Source organism: Loa loa (assembly GCF_000183805.2).
Source record: "Loa loa unplaced genomic scaffold supercont3.473, whole genome shotgun sequence".
Taxonomy (NCBI): domain Eukaryota; kingdom Metazoa; phylum Nematoda; class Chromadorea; order Rhabditida; family Onchocercidae; genus Loa; species Loa loa.
The window spans coordinates 7,860-23,548 of NW_018108653.1; the positions used below are offsets into that span (position 1 = coordinate 7,860).

General features: G+C 35.0%; 1 protein-coding gene across 1 annotated transcript; it reads left to right on the forward strand.

Moving 5' to 3' along the window:
• Window positions 1–2,569: 2,569 nt before the first annotated feature.
• Window positions 2,570–15,168, forward strand: LOAG_01625 (hypothetical protein; the record flags this gene model as incomplete). The annotated part of the gene is made up of 32 exons (XM_003137164.2): window positions 2,570–2,697; window positions 2,977–3,114; window positions 3,517–3,622; window positions 4,197–4,300; window positions 4,593–4,790; window positions 4,878–5,075; window positions 5,185–5,421; window positions 5,645–5,842; window positions 6,080–6,229; window positions 6,503–6,692; window positions 6,791–6,954; window positions 7,081–7,274; window positions 7,481–7,642; window positions 7,734–7,858; window positions 8,025–8,115; window positions 8,448–8,556; window positions 8,639–8,866; window positions 9,083–9,307; window positions 9,411–9,610; window positions 9,691–9,758; window positions 9,843–9,952; window positions 10,273–10,425; window positions 10,618–10,886; window positions 11,011–11,323; window positions 11,914–12,131; window positions 12,212–12,428; window positions 12,517–12,651; window positions 12,787–12,993; window positions 13,127–13,331; window positions 13,471–13,598; window positions 14,355–14,505; window positions 14,696–15,168. Coding segments are annotated over 32 exons (5,531 nt in total), but the record flags the coding sequence as incomplete, so codon positions are not given.
• Between the last annotated feature and the right edge of the window lie 521 nt (window positions 15,169–15,689).

Sequence of the window (15,689 nt, forward strand, 5' to 3'; positions counted from 1 at the left end):
AAGGGAGAGGGAATCATAATATCACTTTTTTTTCCTTCTATTCGTCCCTATTCTCATTATTAATTTTCGGATTCTCATTTCCTTTGATGACAGTCGGGCCGTTTGGGGATTGTGAGTATTCACTATATTGTAAAAAACTTCTCAAATAAGCCTTTACTTAAGAGAGAATTTGTGTTATCGAGAAAAATCGAGTAAAATAAACGGAAGGGTCTGATTAATAGAAAACGTCTTTTGAGTCAAAAGTCAGATAGCTAATTACTACCGAAATGTAAAGTCGTCTCCGACGTCCAGCTATTCCCTGCCAAGGAATCTCTATGTTCATATTTGAGTATTTGATCTCATTTAGTCAAAAACACTCGTAAAACCAACAAAACAAGAAAAAAGAAAAATTTTCATTCATAACTACTGTTTCGGAAACGCATATAACAAAGTTCCTTAGGTAATATTGCTTCCCGCAATGCTACATGGGATTAAAAAAAAAGTGTAATCATCGTATGTGGAGGATTCCTATCTCGAGTAATTTGTGCCAAAGTTAAGGATAAAAGCTAAGGAAAAATTTTCTCAAATCGTGGCGTTGGTTCGAAAGTCGTAGTAGCCCACCACTCATGGATTAGGGATTTGGTAATCATTAAAAATGATTATATTAAAGAGTGGTAATAGAAAGTTAAACTTTGGACTGGGACTTAAAATTGTTCCGCGAGTCCTTTTTGCTGCAATTCTTCTGTATTTTGATCGTTATTTCAAATTTCCTCGTTTTTTTGTCCTTCACATTGCTCAACTATTCAATGATCCGATATTTTCCAAAAATAGAATGTAATCCTCGTCTAGAATTGTGGAGGAATGTGAAGTTGTCTTTGAAGTAAGATATGAGTACTGAGTTCATTGAACGAACAATTCTTGCTAGTAAGGAGAAAAGATTATGCGAGGATTGAAATAGAATGTATGTTTCCATGTTCCTAAAGATTATTCTAATTTGTCGAGCCGTTTGGAAAAAAAAATCCCTTGAGACCGGAGATGAATAATGTTTCTTCGTATTTTTCCATCTCAAGCAATACTGCTTTGCTGTCTGTTCTCTTCACTGGTTTAAAGTTCATTTTTCGTTAACGAAGAATTTTTGAATGAAATAAAAACTTTGGCACTAGAAAAGACTTTGGCTTTTCTTTCCTTCTTCCTTTGAGGGGGTTTTTTTCCACTCATGTCATACAAGCCGCATATTTCATTTCAATATATGTGCGCTTTTTGAAAGTAAATTGACTTAAAAATGGAAACGAAACTGGTTTAAGGCCAGTGGGTGGCGATTAAGGAAGAAGCAATGCAAGACGATTTTTTGGCCTTTTAAATGTAGATACAACAAGGCTTCAGCAGCTATATAAGGCAGTGAAGCTTAAACGAGTTGAAGACAAATTTGTCCAGCCAATATGCTTATATTTAAAACGTGCCGTAGAATTCCTCTACATCGAGAACATTTGGAACACACAATACTTCCTATTTGCTTTCCTTCGCTTCTTAAGTAAAAAGCAGGAAAGCTTCCAAACAATTCCTGAATATCAGCAACAGTTTCCTTTTATTTCTATTTACATGACAGCCAGTGTTGTTGGACGACTTGTCAACGCCATCCATTCAAATGCAGCACCGCCAAAACCAAATTCTTTACTTGTATTCGTCTGCAAGTTAGGTAGAATTTCTTGCATATATTAATATTATTATGTAAGACATTTATTTGAACATCTATTCTTAGATTGCTTTGAATGGAAGGTGATTCAGATTTCAAATATTCTTTTAAAAACTGCAAATTTATGCATGTTAAGAATAAAGAAATATGAGTGTTAAAGTTTTCGTAATGATAATTGTAATTGATTACCGACAAAAGCCTTGAGAAGTTCTTTTTCCGGTTCCAATGTGAAGTTAAATGAGTAAAAAAATAGAAATTCATCATCAGTTCCGGAAATTTAGTTAGAATTACTCTGAATTAATTTAGGTTTCTTTTGAATGAGGCTCCATGTGCTATTTTTTAGAAATTTTTGGAACTGACCCTGTTACAAGTTATCTCTTTAAGCTTGTTTGAATTAGCGTCTTACATTCAACGTTGTCGAACTTTGTTAATTAGGTTCCTTAAATGTCTATCTCTAACTTTATTCCTCGCATTTTTCTTATTTTTTTTCGAGAGATTTGCTTCTGCTCCGCTTATGTATTACATTATTCATTGTAGATCAGTTCTACTATGTTGATGGAAAACTTTTTTTCTCAAATTGACAATTGAATTTCGTTTACAGAAACTAAAATTGTAAAATTGGTATTGTGAGATGGAAATATGATATTATATTTCATTATCTCGAGAACTTTTGTTCTGTATCAGCCTGCCAGATTTTAGGGGTATAGAAATTCTTAGCTCATACACCTCCGATTCATGTACAACTCAAGTTCTTGGTGTGGTAACATTTGCGAGGTCGCATTCATATACCAAATTTTGTTCTGAAATATTGAAAAGCTTCTAGTATTTATAAATCAAATTTATTAGTTTTTTGCATGAATTCGTTTTTTTTTCTCCATTCACAGCAGTTGCTTTTAGCTTCAACGCATCCAAGTGGTTCCGGAGCACATGGTTTTATAATTGATGATGGAACGATTGCTTTATTTCAACCGGAACTTGAAAAACTTCGACATATATTGCATTTTCCCGAGGAATTAGCCTTTCAGGTATTAAAAAAAAGAAAAAAAAAAAACGAATGACTAGATCCATTTCGAAACTACCCCATTTTTTTTCTGTGATTTTTTTCTTCATTTTTTGTTAAAGACTTTGCAAAAGCATTAGAAACAGTTTATTTTAATCAGAAGTAAAATTACGATATCTTCACACAAGAGCGCAATAAAATTTGTAAAAAATTTGGGAATCTTCAAGGTTCTGTATTTTTTTTGAAAAAAAGTGTTTAGAATTAAGGGTCGCATATGATAATGGTAAGTATTCGAAGTTTTCAGTTATCAGCAACCGAATATCAATTATTTTATGAGATACAACCGATGGATTATGTTCATTATGTGAGCTGCGACTTAACTTCAGTACCAGTTGCAGAAAATCCAAGTCCCATTCGAAATCTTATTAAACGCTTGTCTGAGGTGTGTGTTGCTTTTTTTAAAGTTCTTCCTCATCCGCCTCTCATCACTTATCCATTGCTTTAACTGAACTTGTAACATGAAGGAACAAAATATGTTGTGCATGAATAACATATTGAACAAGTTTATTACCATCAGCAACTTTATAACATCTATAAGGAAGCTCCGAATTGAAACAGTTTTCAAATTATTGATAGAGCGTAACTTTTGCATAATTTCAAAGAAGTTTTATTTTCGGCGAATGCCCAATTTCTCATATTTTGCAAATCAAAAATTCCAATTATTCGACTGTCAACCGACAAGGCAAATTTTTATATTTTTGAAATTTGCTTGGTATACATTCGACTGTTAAGATAATTAGAAATATCAACACTTTTTCAGTTTTTTGAAGATTCCATTTTTCAGATAAGTTCGTGGATAACCCATCTTATAATTAGCATGCCAACTTCTGAGGAACGAAAAACAATTCTTACTTCCATTTTCCGAATGATCGATACGTGCTGGAACATTGGTTAAATTTTTATACAAATTTATGACTAGCGTTGACCTTTTCCAAATATCTTTTTTTATTTTCCTGTCCGAATTTCGAGATGATTCCCGTTTCAAAATTATACTTTATCATTGACTTTTAAAAGCCTACACTAAGAAAAAAAGCACTTTCTTTTGAATGAGGAATGGGTTATAAAAAATTGTTAGGAATATTTGTTAAAGCATTCAAGATTCAATAAATTCTGATATTCGGCAACAAAACCCTCAAATGTTCTATATTTCTAAGTTTTGATTAGTGTTTTTTAATATTTTAGATTCAATTTGATGTAACGTTGAACTATCTGGATTTTCTTCATCTTTTTAGAAAAGATGTTTAACAAAAAATTTATATTTGTATGTATGTGTGTGTGTATGCGTGTACGTGTGTCTACGTGTGTATGCGTGTGTGTGTGCTTTTTGTTTAAAAAAATAATTAGGCTGAAAAGGAAATCTGAAATGTGGAATAAAAACAAAGGGTGTCATCCATAAATTTTACCTTTGGTCCCAAGGTTTTTTAGATTTTCAGGATAAGTTATGTTTCCTCTTTTCATCTTTAGGTAATTTCAATGCAGCTGTTGAAATTCTGGTGGGATTGAAAAGTGAAAAGTTGCGATCATTTTGGTTATCGTTGAAACCTGAGGAAAAGAAAAAATACGAACAGGTCATTTATTGTGAAATTTTCCATATCAACGGATTTTCTTCTTCAGATGAAATTCTGGCTCTTTATCTCGAAAGTCCTAGTTGGAAAATTCCCCTGCAAATTTATGATTGACGAGAAATGAGGCCTGGTGATCGCTAATCAACCCCTGTTTTATACTCATCTGATGACAACTACTCTTTACCTTGAAGTATTCGTCATTTGGCTTCATACTACTGCAGAAATTTGTGTTTTGGTATAGTTTTTGCTTGACCAAAAAAAAGAAAGAAACTACAATGTCATGTAAAATTTATAGCTTTGTGATGTCCTATTACCCAGTAATCAGACAGCTTTATCGACTACTTATCGAGAAGCGATTCAAAGAGGTTTACGCATGCCACAGTGCAAGCTGATTCCTTTTTTCGGTGTCTTCTTGCGTGACCTATATGCTATAGTAAACGATATGCCAAGCGTTGTGATGACTGTTGATGCAGATGATAAAGACGAGCTTGAGGTATCCTCCAATGCTGATTCGAATAAAGAGATAATACCAAATTAAAGAAATATAATTTCTGGAAAAATTTTTTAATGCTTTTTGTAGTTTATGAAAGAACAAACTGACGACAGTTGTTGTGCGTCCGAAATTGGTGTTAGTGGTTTGTTAAATGCTGATAAAATCAGTCTAGTGGCTGTGGTACTTGATAATTTGGAATTGTTTTATCATCATTATAAAAATATACCATGTTTTGTTGTGGATCCTGCCGGACCAAGTATTGGGAAAGAAAATCCAAAACCCAAGGTATGTTTACAATCGTAATTTTTCAAACAGTTTTAAAAAGAAAACACGAACAAAAATGAACATATCTGAAGTTCAAGAGATTTCGATCTGTGAAGTAGTAGGTTTTCAGGGTTATGACCCAGTGGAACCGGTAAAAGGTATTGTAAGAAATGCTACTTTGGTACCTCTGGATACGAATCGTTTTGATCTGGATGTAATCCAGCGACTTCATCATGGTACCACAGTCATTCATTGTGACCCATATGCAGGTCGCAGCGCACTTTGTATGCTGAAATTGGATGCCACTTGTGGCTTGTTGTCATGGTGTAAAGTTGGTTATTTGGGAACGAAGGAGATAAAAGACAAAGTATTTTCTAATCTGGTGATTTTAATTAAGGCCATTGAACGAGAAATTTTTCATTCAAAAAACTTTGCAGATTTCTGGGAAATTTGCTCTGGATGTGCATGGAATTCGCTGGTTATGAATTCGTGTCTTTCAAATGTTTTGATGTGATGTGGAAGCCGAAGCCCTCCTTGTTTGTCGAAAAGCTTCCATCCTAATTTATGAAAATAGCTTGAATGCATTCCAGAATGCATATATCCCATCGGTGGCACGAATGCAAAGCGCAAAACCACAAAGTATGACACCACTGGAGAGTCGCAATCCTCCTTCATCACCAAGTTTTCGACCAGCCGGAGCTGCCTGTACTGCACTGGAATATGGCTTTTTAAATCTTTCCTATGTCAAGTCCATTGAAAATATTGACTCACACGACATCGACATTGAGGTTAAGTCACTGTTAAAAATTAACAAATTAAGATTTCTCCCCTTAAAATACGTTCCCAAGTCTAGTCAAGGTAGCAGTGAACAGTGGCTGGCAGCAGAATACGGGTGTTGAAAAACAGTAGATGAATCTGAGGATGTAAAAGGAAAAAAATGCTAATTAACTTCATTATTTTTGGATATCTTTGTATTCGAAATGGCTCGCATGAAGCATTCGTCATTTTAAAAGGCTGTTTTACAGAGCATTTATCGACGCCACAGCAACGACGAAATGTCTGTGCAAATGCACTGTTGGAGAATAAATTTTGGTTGTTATTTGTCTGACAATGAATTTCTGTACTTTATCGCACCAGAGAAAAGCGCCCAATGCTGGATAACTGGGCTAACAACTGTATGCTTTTAATTTAGATTAGGTGTAGTCCGGTGAAATGTTTGAATTTTAATAAATTGAGGAAACATTTTAGTGATAAATTTCATGCTTATCTTATTCATGTTTATCTTATTAGTGATAAATTTCATGCTTGAGAAACGTAAACTTTTTGATGTTCCTCTTTTTGATTGAACTGAAATCAGAGCTCTACAGTTACTGTAAATACAAATGAGAATTTATAAAAAAGTATCCTAAAGTTTGCTCTTTAACTTTTTGATAGCTAATCTTTTTCAGATTGTAAACTACTTACTGGAGCAACAGAAATGCGCAGATCGACGAGTCCTATGGCTTAAGAAGCTATATTTACAACTGTGCACTAATTGCGAACATGATAGCGTCATGGACGAAGGCATTATATCTAGTCTACGGCCTTATAAAGCTCTCCAAGCTTTCGGTGGCCAAACCGAAGGGTGGGAGGATTCAGGTATCACTAGAATTACTAGATGAGTATCTTGAATTTTATATATTTTTGATAATTTGTTGGTATGTTCGAAGATGCGCCAAGTATTCGCTTTTTGTTAGGTTTGCAAAGTTTCGTTACAAAACCACTTCAATCGGGAACGATTCGTTCTGCAGAAGTTACGGTGGGAAAAGGTTGTTTAAAACAAATGACAAATGCAGTTACGCGACGAATGAAATTCGTAAGTCGTGGTAGTGCTCATCCACAAAGTCCAGAATCAATGAAGGTGCTTTAAATATTCAAATTTTGAGATGATGTCAATTTCTGAATATTCTGAACTTTGAACTTCTTCGGACTTTGTATCATAATTTCATGACAATCCTCCTGTTTTTCAAAAAGCTTAGATTTTCAGGCACAGTGCCAGTCACTACGAAATTGCATAAGTGGCCAACAGTGGACGATATCAGATCCAAATGTACCAAAGGCGATATCGAAAAAACGTGACAGTTCTTCATCAACTGATACTGCTAGTCTTCCCTCCTGGTACAAATCCAGAAGGCTATCAGCAAGAGCATTAGCTTCTTTCTGGTTTGGGAAAATAAAAAAGTGAGTTGATGATAGCTTCCAAATTATTTAAGAATATATTTTGGAATATTAGAAGAATTTTGTATTGCGGACGAATCTCGTCATTATTCAACTACTTCCTTCCTACATACGTACAGCTAAAAATTGATTAATTGTTTTTTTATATATGAATATCCGAAAAAAAAAGACGGAAGGTTTCTAAATTACTGCTATTTCTTTTTTAATAGAACAAAAGGTCTCGAAGACGCAAGTGAAAGTCCAACTGTCTACAAGGAGTTTTTGGTGTCTTCGAAATCCTATGAAGGAGGATATTCAGAGAAGCCAGTAACATTATTCGAATTTATTGAACTGTACAAATTATTTTGTGCGAACATGCGAACAGATTTAAAGTAAGCTCATCCATGGAAAATATGTTTTGAAAGAATTAAATTCTTATGAAAATATATCAACGATAATAATTGTGCTGGTTTTTTTTTCTAGAGACATTTTCAACGATTTCCTCGTGATGTCTGGAGGTGGCAATGGAGGTGTAGCTAAGCATGAACGAAATCCAAACTTTGTACTAATGGAACCATCGCTTTCGGATACTGAGTTTATACCAAACGGTTCATAATTCAACATAAACATCTGGAGAAAAGGAAGACGACGAAATTTACATCGAAAATCATACTTTAATATATATCAACATTCATATACCGTGATTTTCCCTGTCCATATCTCTTATCTGTCCGAGCAGAACTGTTTAATAACATTTTATACGTTTGCTTGCAGATATCCTCACAAGGAATACTTTGACAACTCAGAACATTGATGGAAAGCAACAGAAGGTGTACAACGCACTAGCTCTTGCTAGTTTAAATAGGTGTTTTTTTTTCTTTTTAAATCGAAATTGATTATTGCTTTTTTGGGAATATGAAAGATCCAAGTGAATTGAAGCATTTTTTTTACTACTGAACTATTACAGCGCGATTGTAAAAATGTATTACTTCAATTCTCCAATATAATTCAAGGAAAAAATAGAGGAAAAAGGTAGAGGGAGTGGTAATGAATGCCTAAATGTTTAGAAATATCGAAAAAATCCTCATAATTTATAGTACAGGTGTAAAAAACTCCCACAGTTTTCTCGTGATTAACTGACCTTCTTGATGCAGTTTGAACTTTCAAAAAATTTTCGTAAAGAGCACATTATTACAGTACGGTCCTAACGAATGCATCATTTCTAACTCCCACAATGCTGAAACAATTTCTTGCAATACATCAAATGGAAATTGTGGATGAAGATTATGCTATGAAGATAATACAGGTTTTTATAATGAGTTAATGAAAGATTTCATGAAATATCGTTTATTGCATAATTTCCAATCGAAAACTTTCATTGCTTCCAGGAACACGAACCGGATCCAGCTCATCGAAGTAATCAGCAACTTTCATTTGGAGGATTTGTGCGCTACATGACAGATCCAACAAATTATGCATTTGTGCCTGAAGTAATCAAACCTGATCAAGATATGCTTCATTATCCGTTAAACTATTACTATATTTGCTCAAGTCACAATACTTACCTCACAGGTCATCAGCTGAAAGGTGAATCATCCACTGAAATGTATCGCCAGGTTGGATTTCCGTACACATCATCAATTCCTCTATTTGCTCAAATCATCAGCAACAAAATCAAAAAAATTCATGGATGATGCATTTCTTTTACATAAACCAGATGAACACTCCTCATTGTTTCATTCAAATTTGTTAGATTTTGAAGTTGAAGATTATGAATACTTGTCTGCACACAATTAAGTAAAGTTCCCCATAAATTTTGCTTAAAATTATAGGTGCTATTGACAGGCTGTCGCTGTGTTGAATTAGATTGCTGGGATGGTGAAAACGGCTTACCTCTAATATTCCATGGTCATACTTTGACATCCAAAATTGGTTTTCGTGAAGTACTCAGCGTTATCAAAAAAAGTGCTTTCACTACTAGCAATTTGCCTCTTGTTTTGTCAATCGAAAATCATTGCTCACTTCAGCAGCAAGCAAGAATGGCCCAAATGTTTAAAGTTCGGTTTCGACGCTTCTGAACTCGATTTAAAAAAATTCACTTTGCTTAATATTTCATTTGAAGGATCTTTTTTTTAATTTTTTACTCATGCATGTTTTCAGAATTACCTCGGGGAAAAACTTGTTACATATTTTTTGTTCGAAGCTGACTATAGTAATTCTCCACGACTTCCATCACCATGGCAGTTGCAGAATAAAATTTTAATTAAAAACAAGAAAATGATCGCAGAACCAAGTGCTGGACTACGAATGGATAAATACTTCGCCAGAAATGGAGGCGATCCAATTCTGGAGCAGACCGAGTTTGTATACTTAATGAAATAACTTATCCCTTTAATTGAAATCACTTTTCAAAGAAATAATGGATGTGTAAAATTTACAGTGGATTTTATGGAATAGACGAAGATGACTTTGAAGAATTTTATGATGATCTAGATGACGAAGAAGCTGGTCAGTAACATTTTACTGTTGATTCCATATAAACTCCTAAACTTCTCAAGCGATATAATTCATAACTATTTCGATGTTATGCAGATTCGGAAAGTCCGAGGGTAACAAACCGATTATCAAAAGGCACGCCACTTCAATCATCCAGTGAAGCTGAGGAGGAGCACAAATACGTTGTGTCCAGATTAACGCATGTGGTTTGCATAAACTTTTAAAACTTTAGACGACCCAAATGTTTTAGAAGTACTTTTGCTGCAATAATATTTCTGAAACACGGATCGGAATTCCAAAGGCTACATAAACTTGTAAAAATTTTAGTTTGCATACCGTACATCATTAGTGATATGAATCTAGTATCTGATTTGTTTCATTTTTCGTTCTTAGCGAGCTGGACTAATTTGCCACCGATTTCATAGAATTGACTAATCTAATTAGTCTATAGTTCATGCGTGCAGCGTAAATAACATCATTCTCTCTGGTATATGACTTGTTTGTGATATTCTTTGTGTAATTCTAGACAAGCGCAACATTCGACTCGAAAACAGATGATGAACTGTTGTCCGTTAATGCAGAAAGAGTGATGCAAAGACCCATTAAGAAAATACCAGGACCTCCAGTTGCACCTGAGTTATCGGATCTAGTAAATTATATGCAAGCTGCAAAATTCAAGGTAAAGTTAACCATTTGGTGACGGCCACTTAAGCTTCTCTCAGTACAGCTTTACGTTCAACTCTGATTTTCAGTCTAGCAATAATTTTGTCTGTTACAGGGTGATGTAAACAGTTGATATCACTACTTGAGGTTTTTATAACAATACATATATCTCACTTAATGTCATTTAACGACGAAGAGAATTTACCAGGGTTTTCCTGGCACGGTTAGTTTTTTTCATCGACGAGAAGAATCTGTCAAATCCTCGATGCCGAGAATGTCTGGAGCAGGTTCTAATTTATTACCAATATCAACTCCACCACGACGGTTACGGAATGCCACATTATCTGATGGAGAAAATAAATGGAAATCTAGCGAGGATACTCGGTTTTCTTCTACTTCATCGTCGAAGCCCAATAGTAATGCATCGTGCTATCAAGTTACATCACTTAATGAATCATCCGCCCGGAAACTTTCAAGGTGATTGTTACAATTTCAAAATGAAAAATTTATAATAGCTCATGAGCTTAAATATTTATAAACTTGCAGTTATCCATAAAATTTATAAAATTACAATTTTGAGGAAAATAGCTGAGCATTTCAGGAAACACCCACTGAAATTTATCGCTTATTCACGTGAGCAGATTGTTAGAACGTATCCTGGCGGTATGCGCATTGATTCTTCCAACTTCAATCCAGTCCAATATTGGGCATTTGGTTTGCAAATGGTTGCTTTGAATTTTCAAACCACTGACACAGCAATGGCCGTAAATGCAGCAATGTTCGAACAGACTGGGAATTGTGGATATACTTTGAAGCCGAGGGTTTTATGGGACGATTCCCATCCATACTATAATCGTTTCAATCCGCTCGGTAAAGATACTACTTCAATATCCGCGTTGCTTTATACAGTTACGGTAAATTTTTGCTCGTTCCTTGTTCTAATTGATCGTCATTGTCTTTGGAGAAAATCTTGACAAATCAGATAACTATACGAAGAAAAATAAAATTTGTCAGTGATCAAACGTTATCTGTCCCTCTGGATTTTTCGTCATGAACAGCTAGGTTTATCCTTAGACTATACACAGGATGCCTGATTCACTGTGCAAAGGACATTAACTGAAGAAAATGCTTCCCTTATGGACAAAAGTTTGGAAAAAAAAGCATAAATTATGGATTAAGCGGGCAATAAACAGCATAAATGAAAGTGAATGGGGAAATTCTCAATCAGTCGAAAACGGTCAATATTTGGAGAAGAAATGCTAAAATTTAGTCCTAATGACTTTCAGCAGAAAGTTCAGGAAACTGCTTTTGATTGAAACTTGAGTTCAAGAGTCTATCTTTCCTCCATGGATTCGTTCACCTATCCGATAACAGTAAACAATTTTAAAGTTACGTTCCGTGGACAGATTGTACATGCATTAAAAATGTCACACAATAATTAAGTTTTTTGGTCATTTCTTTATGCTAACATCCGAATTTGATTGTTTATTCCCTATCTCTTTAGATAATATCAGGACAGCATGTATGCCCAAACCAACATAGCGCTTCAACCTATGTTGAGGTGGAAATCATCGGAATACCAGCAGACTGTGCCAAAGAGAAGAGTAAAACAGTAAGCCGAAATTCAGTGAACCCAATTTGGAAACACACCTCAACATTCCGGATCGCTTTTGTTTATCTGGCTTTTTTGCGAATCTCTGTCTGCGATAACACAAGTGGAAGGTATCTCTTTTCCACATTTTTTTTAGCAGATATGAAATTCCAGTGTATCGAAATCAAGAAATATATGTATACTTTATTAGATGTATGGCACAACGAGTGGTTCCTGTGCGCTGTATTCGGGCAGGATATCGTCATCTCCCATTACGAACACCCACCAATGTACCGATGGAGCAGGGAACCATATTTTTGTATTCACATTTTGAACAAGAAGAACATATCTATTTGCATGACGAAGACAGTAATTTCAACTGTAATACTGATCAGCAGTTCCATCCTCAGACGCTCAATATCTCTCCGGTTCGTCTTTGCAGGATAAGTATCACTTCCAAAGTTGTTAGTATTTCATTGATCGCAAATACTTTAAAAATAAAGTCAATCGTTTAAGACGGCAACGGTAAAGGCAGTTCCCATTCTCAAACGACAGATTTTCGTTCTACGAATATCGGGCTTATATAATGACGATACACCAGTTATTGTGCATGCTGAATCATTCAGCACAGTGAGGAATGTCGTGCAAATGGTATGAATGCTAGTTAGATTTATTTGTATTCAGTCGAGCTTATGTAGTTTTCTGTTTTGATTTAGCCAAGTTAAATTTGTACCTTCATTTAGGGTAACAGATTCTGGCATAATACCGTACACCAACTTTTTGTAGGCACTCACAAATGTGGGAAAAAATGCGGACACAGCTGAGGAATATGTTTTGATTGAAGTAAACAGCAATGAAATGCTGAGTAACAGTGGTGAACAGCAAAACATGCAATCCGGGCATCGTATTTTACCATTCAAAGAACTGATCATGAATTTTGTTGCATGCTGGAATGGTTCCATGCGACGTTTCGTCATCAGGAAAAAAGGAATGGCGAGTTTATGTTTTATGACAGAGTTGCTAGTGAAATCTTATAAAATTCGCTTCTAACTTTTAAATTCTGATGTGAAGTAGTGGACTTCCAATTGATTTTGGGAAACAAATGACTTTTCGATATTTGTTCCAGGATCCTAGCGGTAGAGCTTGGATTAGTTCTATAATCAAGGGTGGCGTGGGAACACCGCTGTCACTGTCAACGATTCAGTCACCGCCTTGCGCTCAATCTCCATCGGAGAGAAAAGCAAATAATCGTTCTTTAGGGCAACACGCTGTACTTCATAGAATAAAATCTTTGGATCGAGATGTTTTTAGCGAAAGGAAGATTATAACTGGTAATATCTTTTGCAGTTTTGAATTTCTTAAACTGCGTAGTTTTCTGTGATTCGAACGGTTCATTTTTTGAAATCAATAAAAAGCTTCAGTTTGTATTCAGTTATTTCGTTTTTAAAGTTTATAACCTATTCTTTATAGATTTGCGTCCACTCACGCGTACTATGAACGAAACTTTTCTGGTATGTGTTCATAACGTTAGCAGAGATCAACCATATGTTATTCTTCGACCGAGTATTTACAGCACGGCCAATGATATCATCAAAGAAGTACCTCGTAATTTGCATTTGAGAGTACTGAAGTAAGAAAGAGAAAGTCCCAATAAAAAACAAGTTGAACACGAACTCAACGAATTGAACTTGGCATGATCTTAACTCGAAAAGTAGGGGAAGACATGTTCTAGAATGCTTCAGGCATGAGGAGAAAATACTGCTTGTTATGACTTTTTGTCTTTTTGACGCTTCAGTGGAATTTAGAATCCTTAGTTTGTACTTGGCTCAGACAATCGTACTCATCTCAGTTCTTATCCAGAATCATAAATGAGATAGAAACATTTAACACAGAAAAGAAAAGCGGAAGTAGTAAATACGGCCGTCTAACTATGAACCGTTGCAGGGGAAGTGACCCGGTTATCATCTGGTCATTAATACGATATCTTATCAACATACAGAAGGGAAAAAGCTTTTTTTACCACAGCACTTTCACAAACGTTTTTGTGAAGGGAACAAAGAGGGAGGCGAAGATGGTTTCGTAGAAAATAAGAATTTGGATAGCTTGCTAGCTTAGTGGGTATAGTAGAAAAATCATATAGCATTGTTAGCATGGGAATTCTTGTAATTTGTAGAAAAGTGTTAATTGGCAAAGCTTACAGTTCAATTTAAAGCAATACTGATCCTGTTTTTGGAGTATCCGTTGGTTTCATATTAGACGAGATGTATGTCTGAAGTAAGTACACCAGTTTATTACGTACATCAGTCGAAAATTTGACAAATTACAGCTTGCCCGTTTTTCGAATTCTTTTTAAGGTTTTCTTGAAATCACGACAAACGAATGTCACTGAATCAGAATATGTGCTGGTTGAAGAAACAGTGAAGGAAACAAAATCAGCTCCAATTAGACCGCTGAAGTCGACCGTCTCTGGAAACATTACCTTATTCGGAGAGAAAAGTGCTGAGGGTTAGTTGATCGCTGTACTAAAATTTTTTAGAAAGAATGAGGTGTAGTATATGATATAAATTAGCAAAAAAAAGGAAATTTTGTATCCCGCTTTTACAGCAATTTACCCATATTAGTGACATATATTAAAAGCATTAGCATTTGTAACGATTATAATAAATGTAACTCAAATATGCAAAAACTATTACAGTTGCAAAACCTTTTGAGTATAAAAGCGTCTCTATGCGAGTGCTGGCATCGAATGAAATTGTCTGGAAAGCGCAAAGTGCATGGAAAACATCTGGACGTTTCATACTGGAAAATCGAGAACATACCATTCATTCAACTAAAGAAAAAATGAGAAGTTTGTTGCAAGCACTCGAGAATGCGCACATGGGTTCATCACCATCCATTAGTCATTAAGAAACTGTTGACTTGAATAATTTCGTTCATCTGAACAATTTTGCTCAATTTCTATATTTTTCTTTCAATTCATCAGAATTATCCCCCATCTACGTGCTGCATAACGTAATGTTTTCGTTGAAAATTTGCTTGGACCAAAGTTTTGACTTCACTCAGTGAAGGGAATTATCTCTAGAAAGAAGCTGTCGATACAGACCTCAGAAGGAGATTGCGTGTTCAGATACATTAGTTTTTGTCATCGGATTTTTGGACTTTCTCTTCGTTATTGCCGTGCAAAAATTGTCAAACTCTATCGTAGGTAGAAATTCCATTTATGTTCTAGTTTCTTAATCTTCGTCGACTCTTTCTTTACTTCACTTTGATGACATCCTCTTTGATGACATGTGTACGGACAAAAACGCCTGATCAAAAATACTGGTAAAAATTTTTGTGACATCTGCTGTTACATATTTTTCTCATATTGTGTAAACTGCAGTATCACTTCAAGATGTTTCTCTACTGTATATCCTTACTGACATTCCAAAAAATGAGAGCATTATTTCTTGTTATTCTTAGGTAGGAAACCCTGGTGATTAGCATCCATTTCCAATCCGAACTTCTAGAATTTGCTTTCAATTACATGCGGTCATCCCCCTTAATAATATTACCATAAATCAATCATGATCTCATTCTCTTCATAATTCTATTTCGGTCAGAAACTTCGAGATTTTCCCTGTGACATTGTGACATTGTAATCATTGAAAGATTGTAATCATTGAAATGATTTTTCCTGTGACATTGTA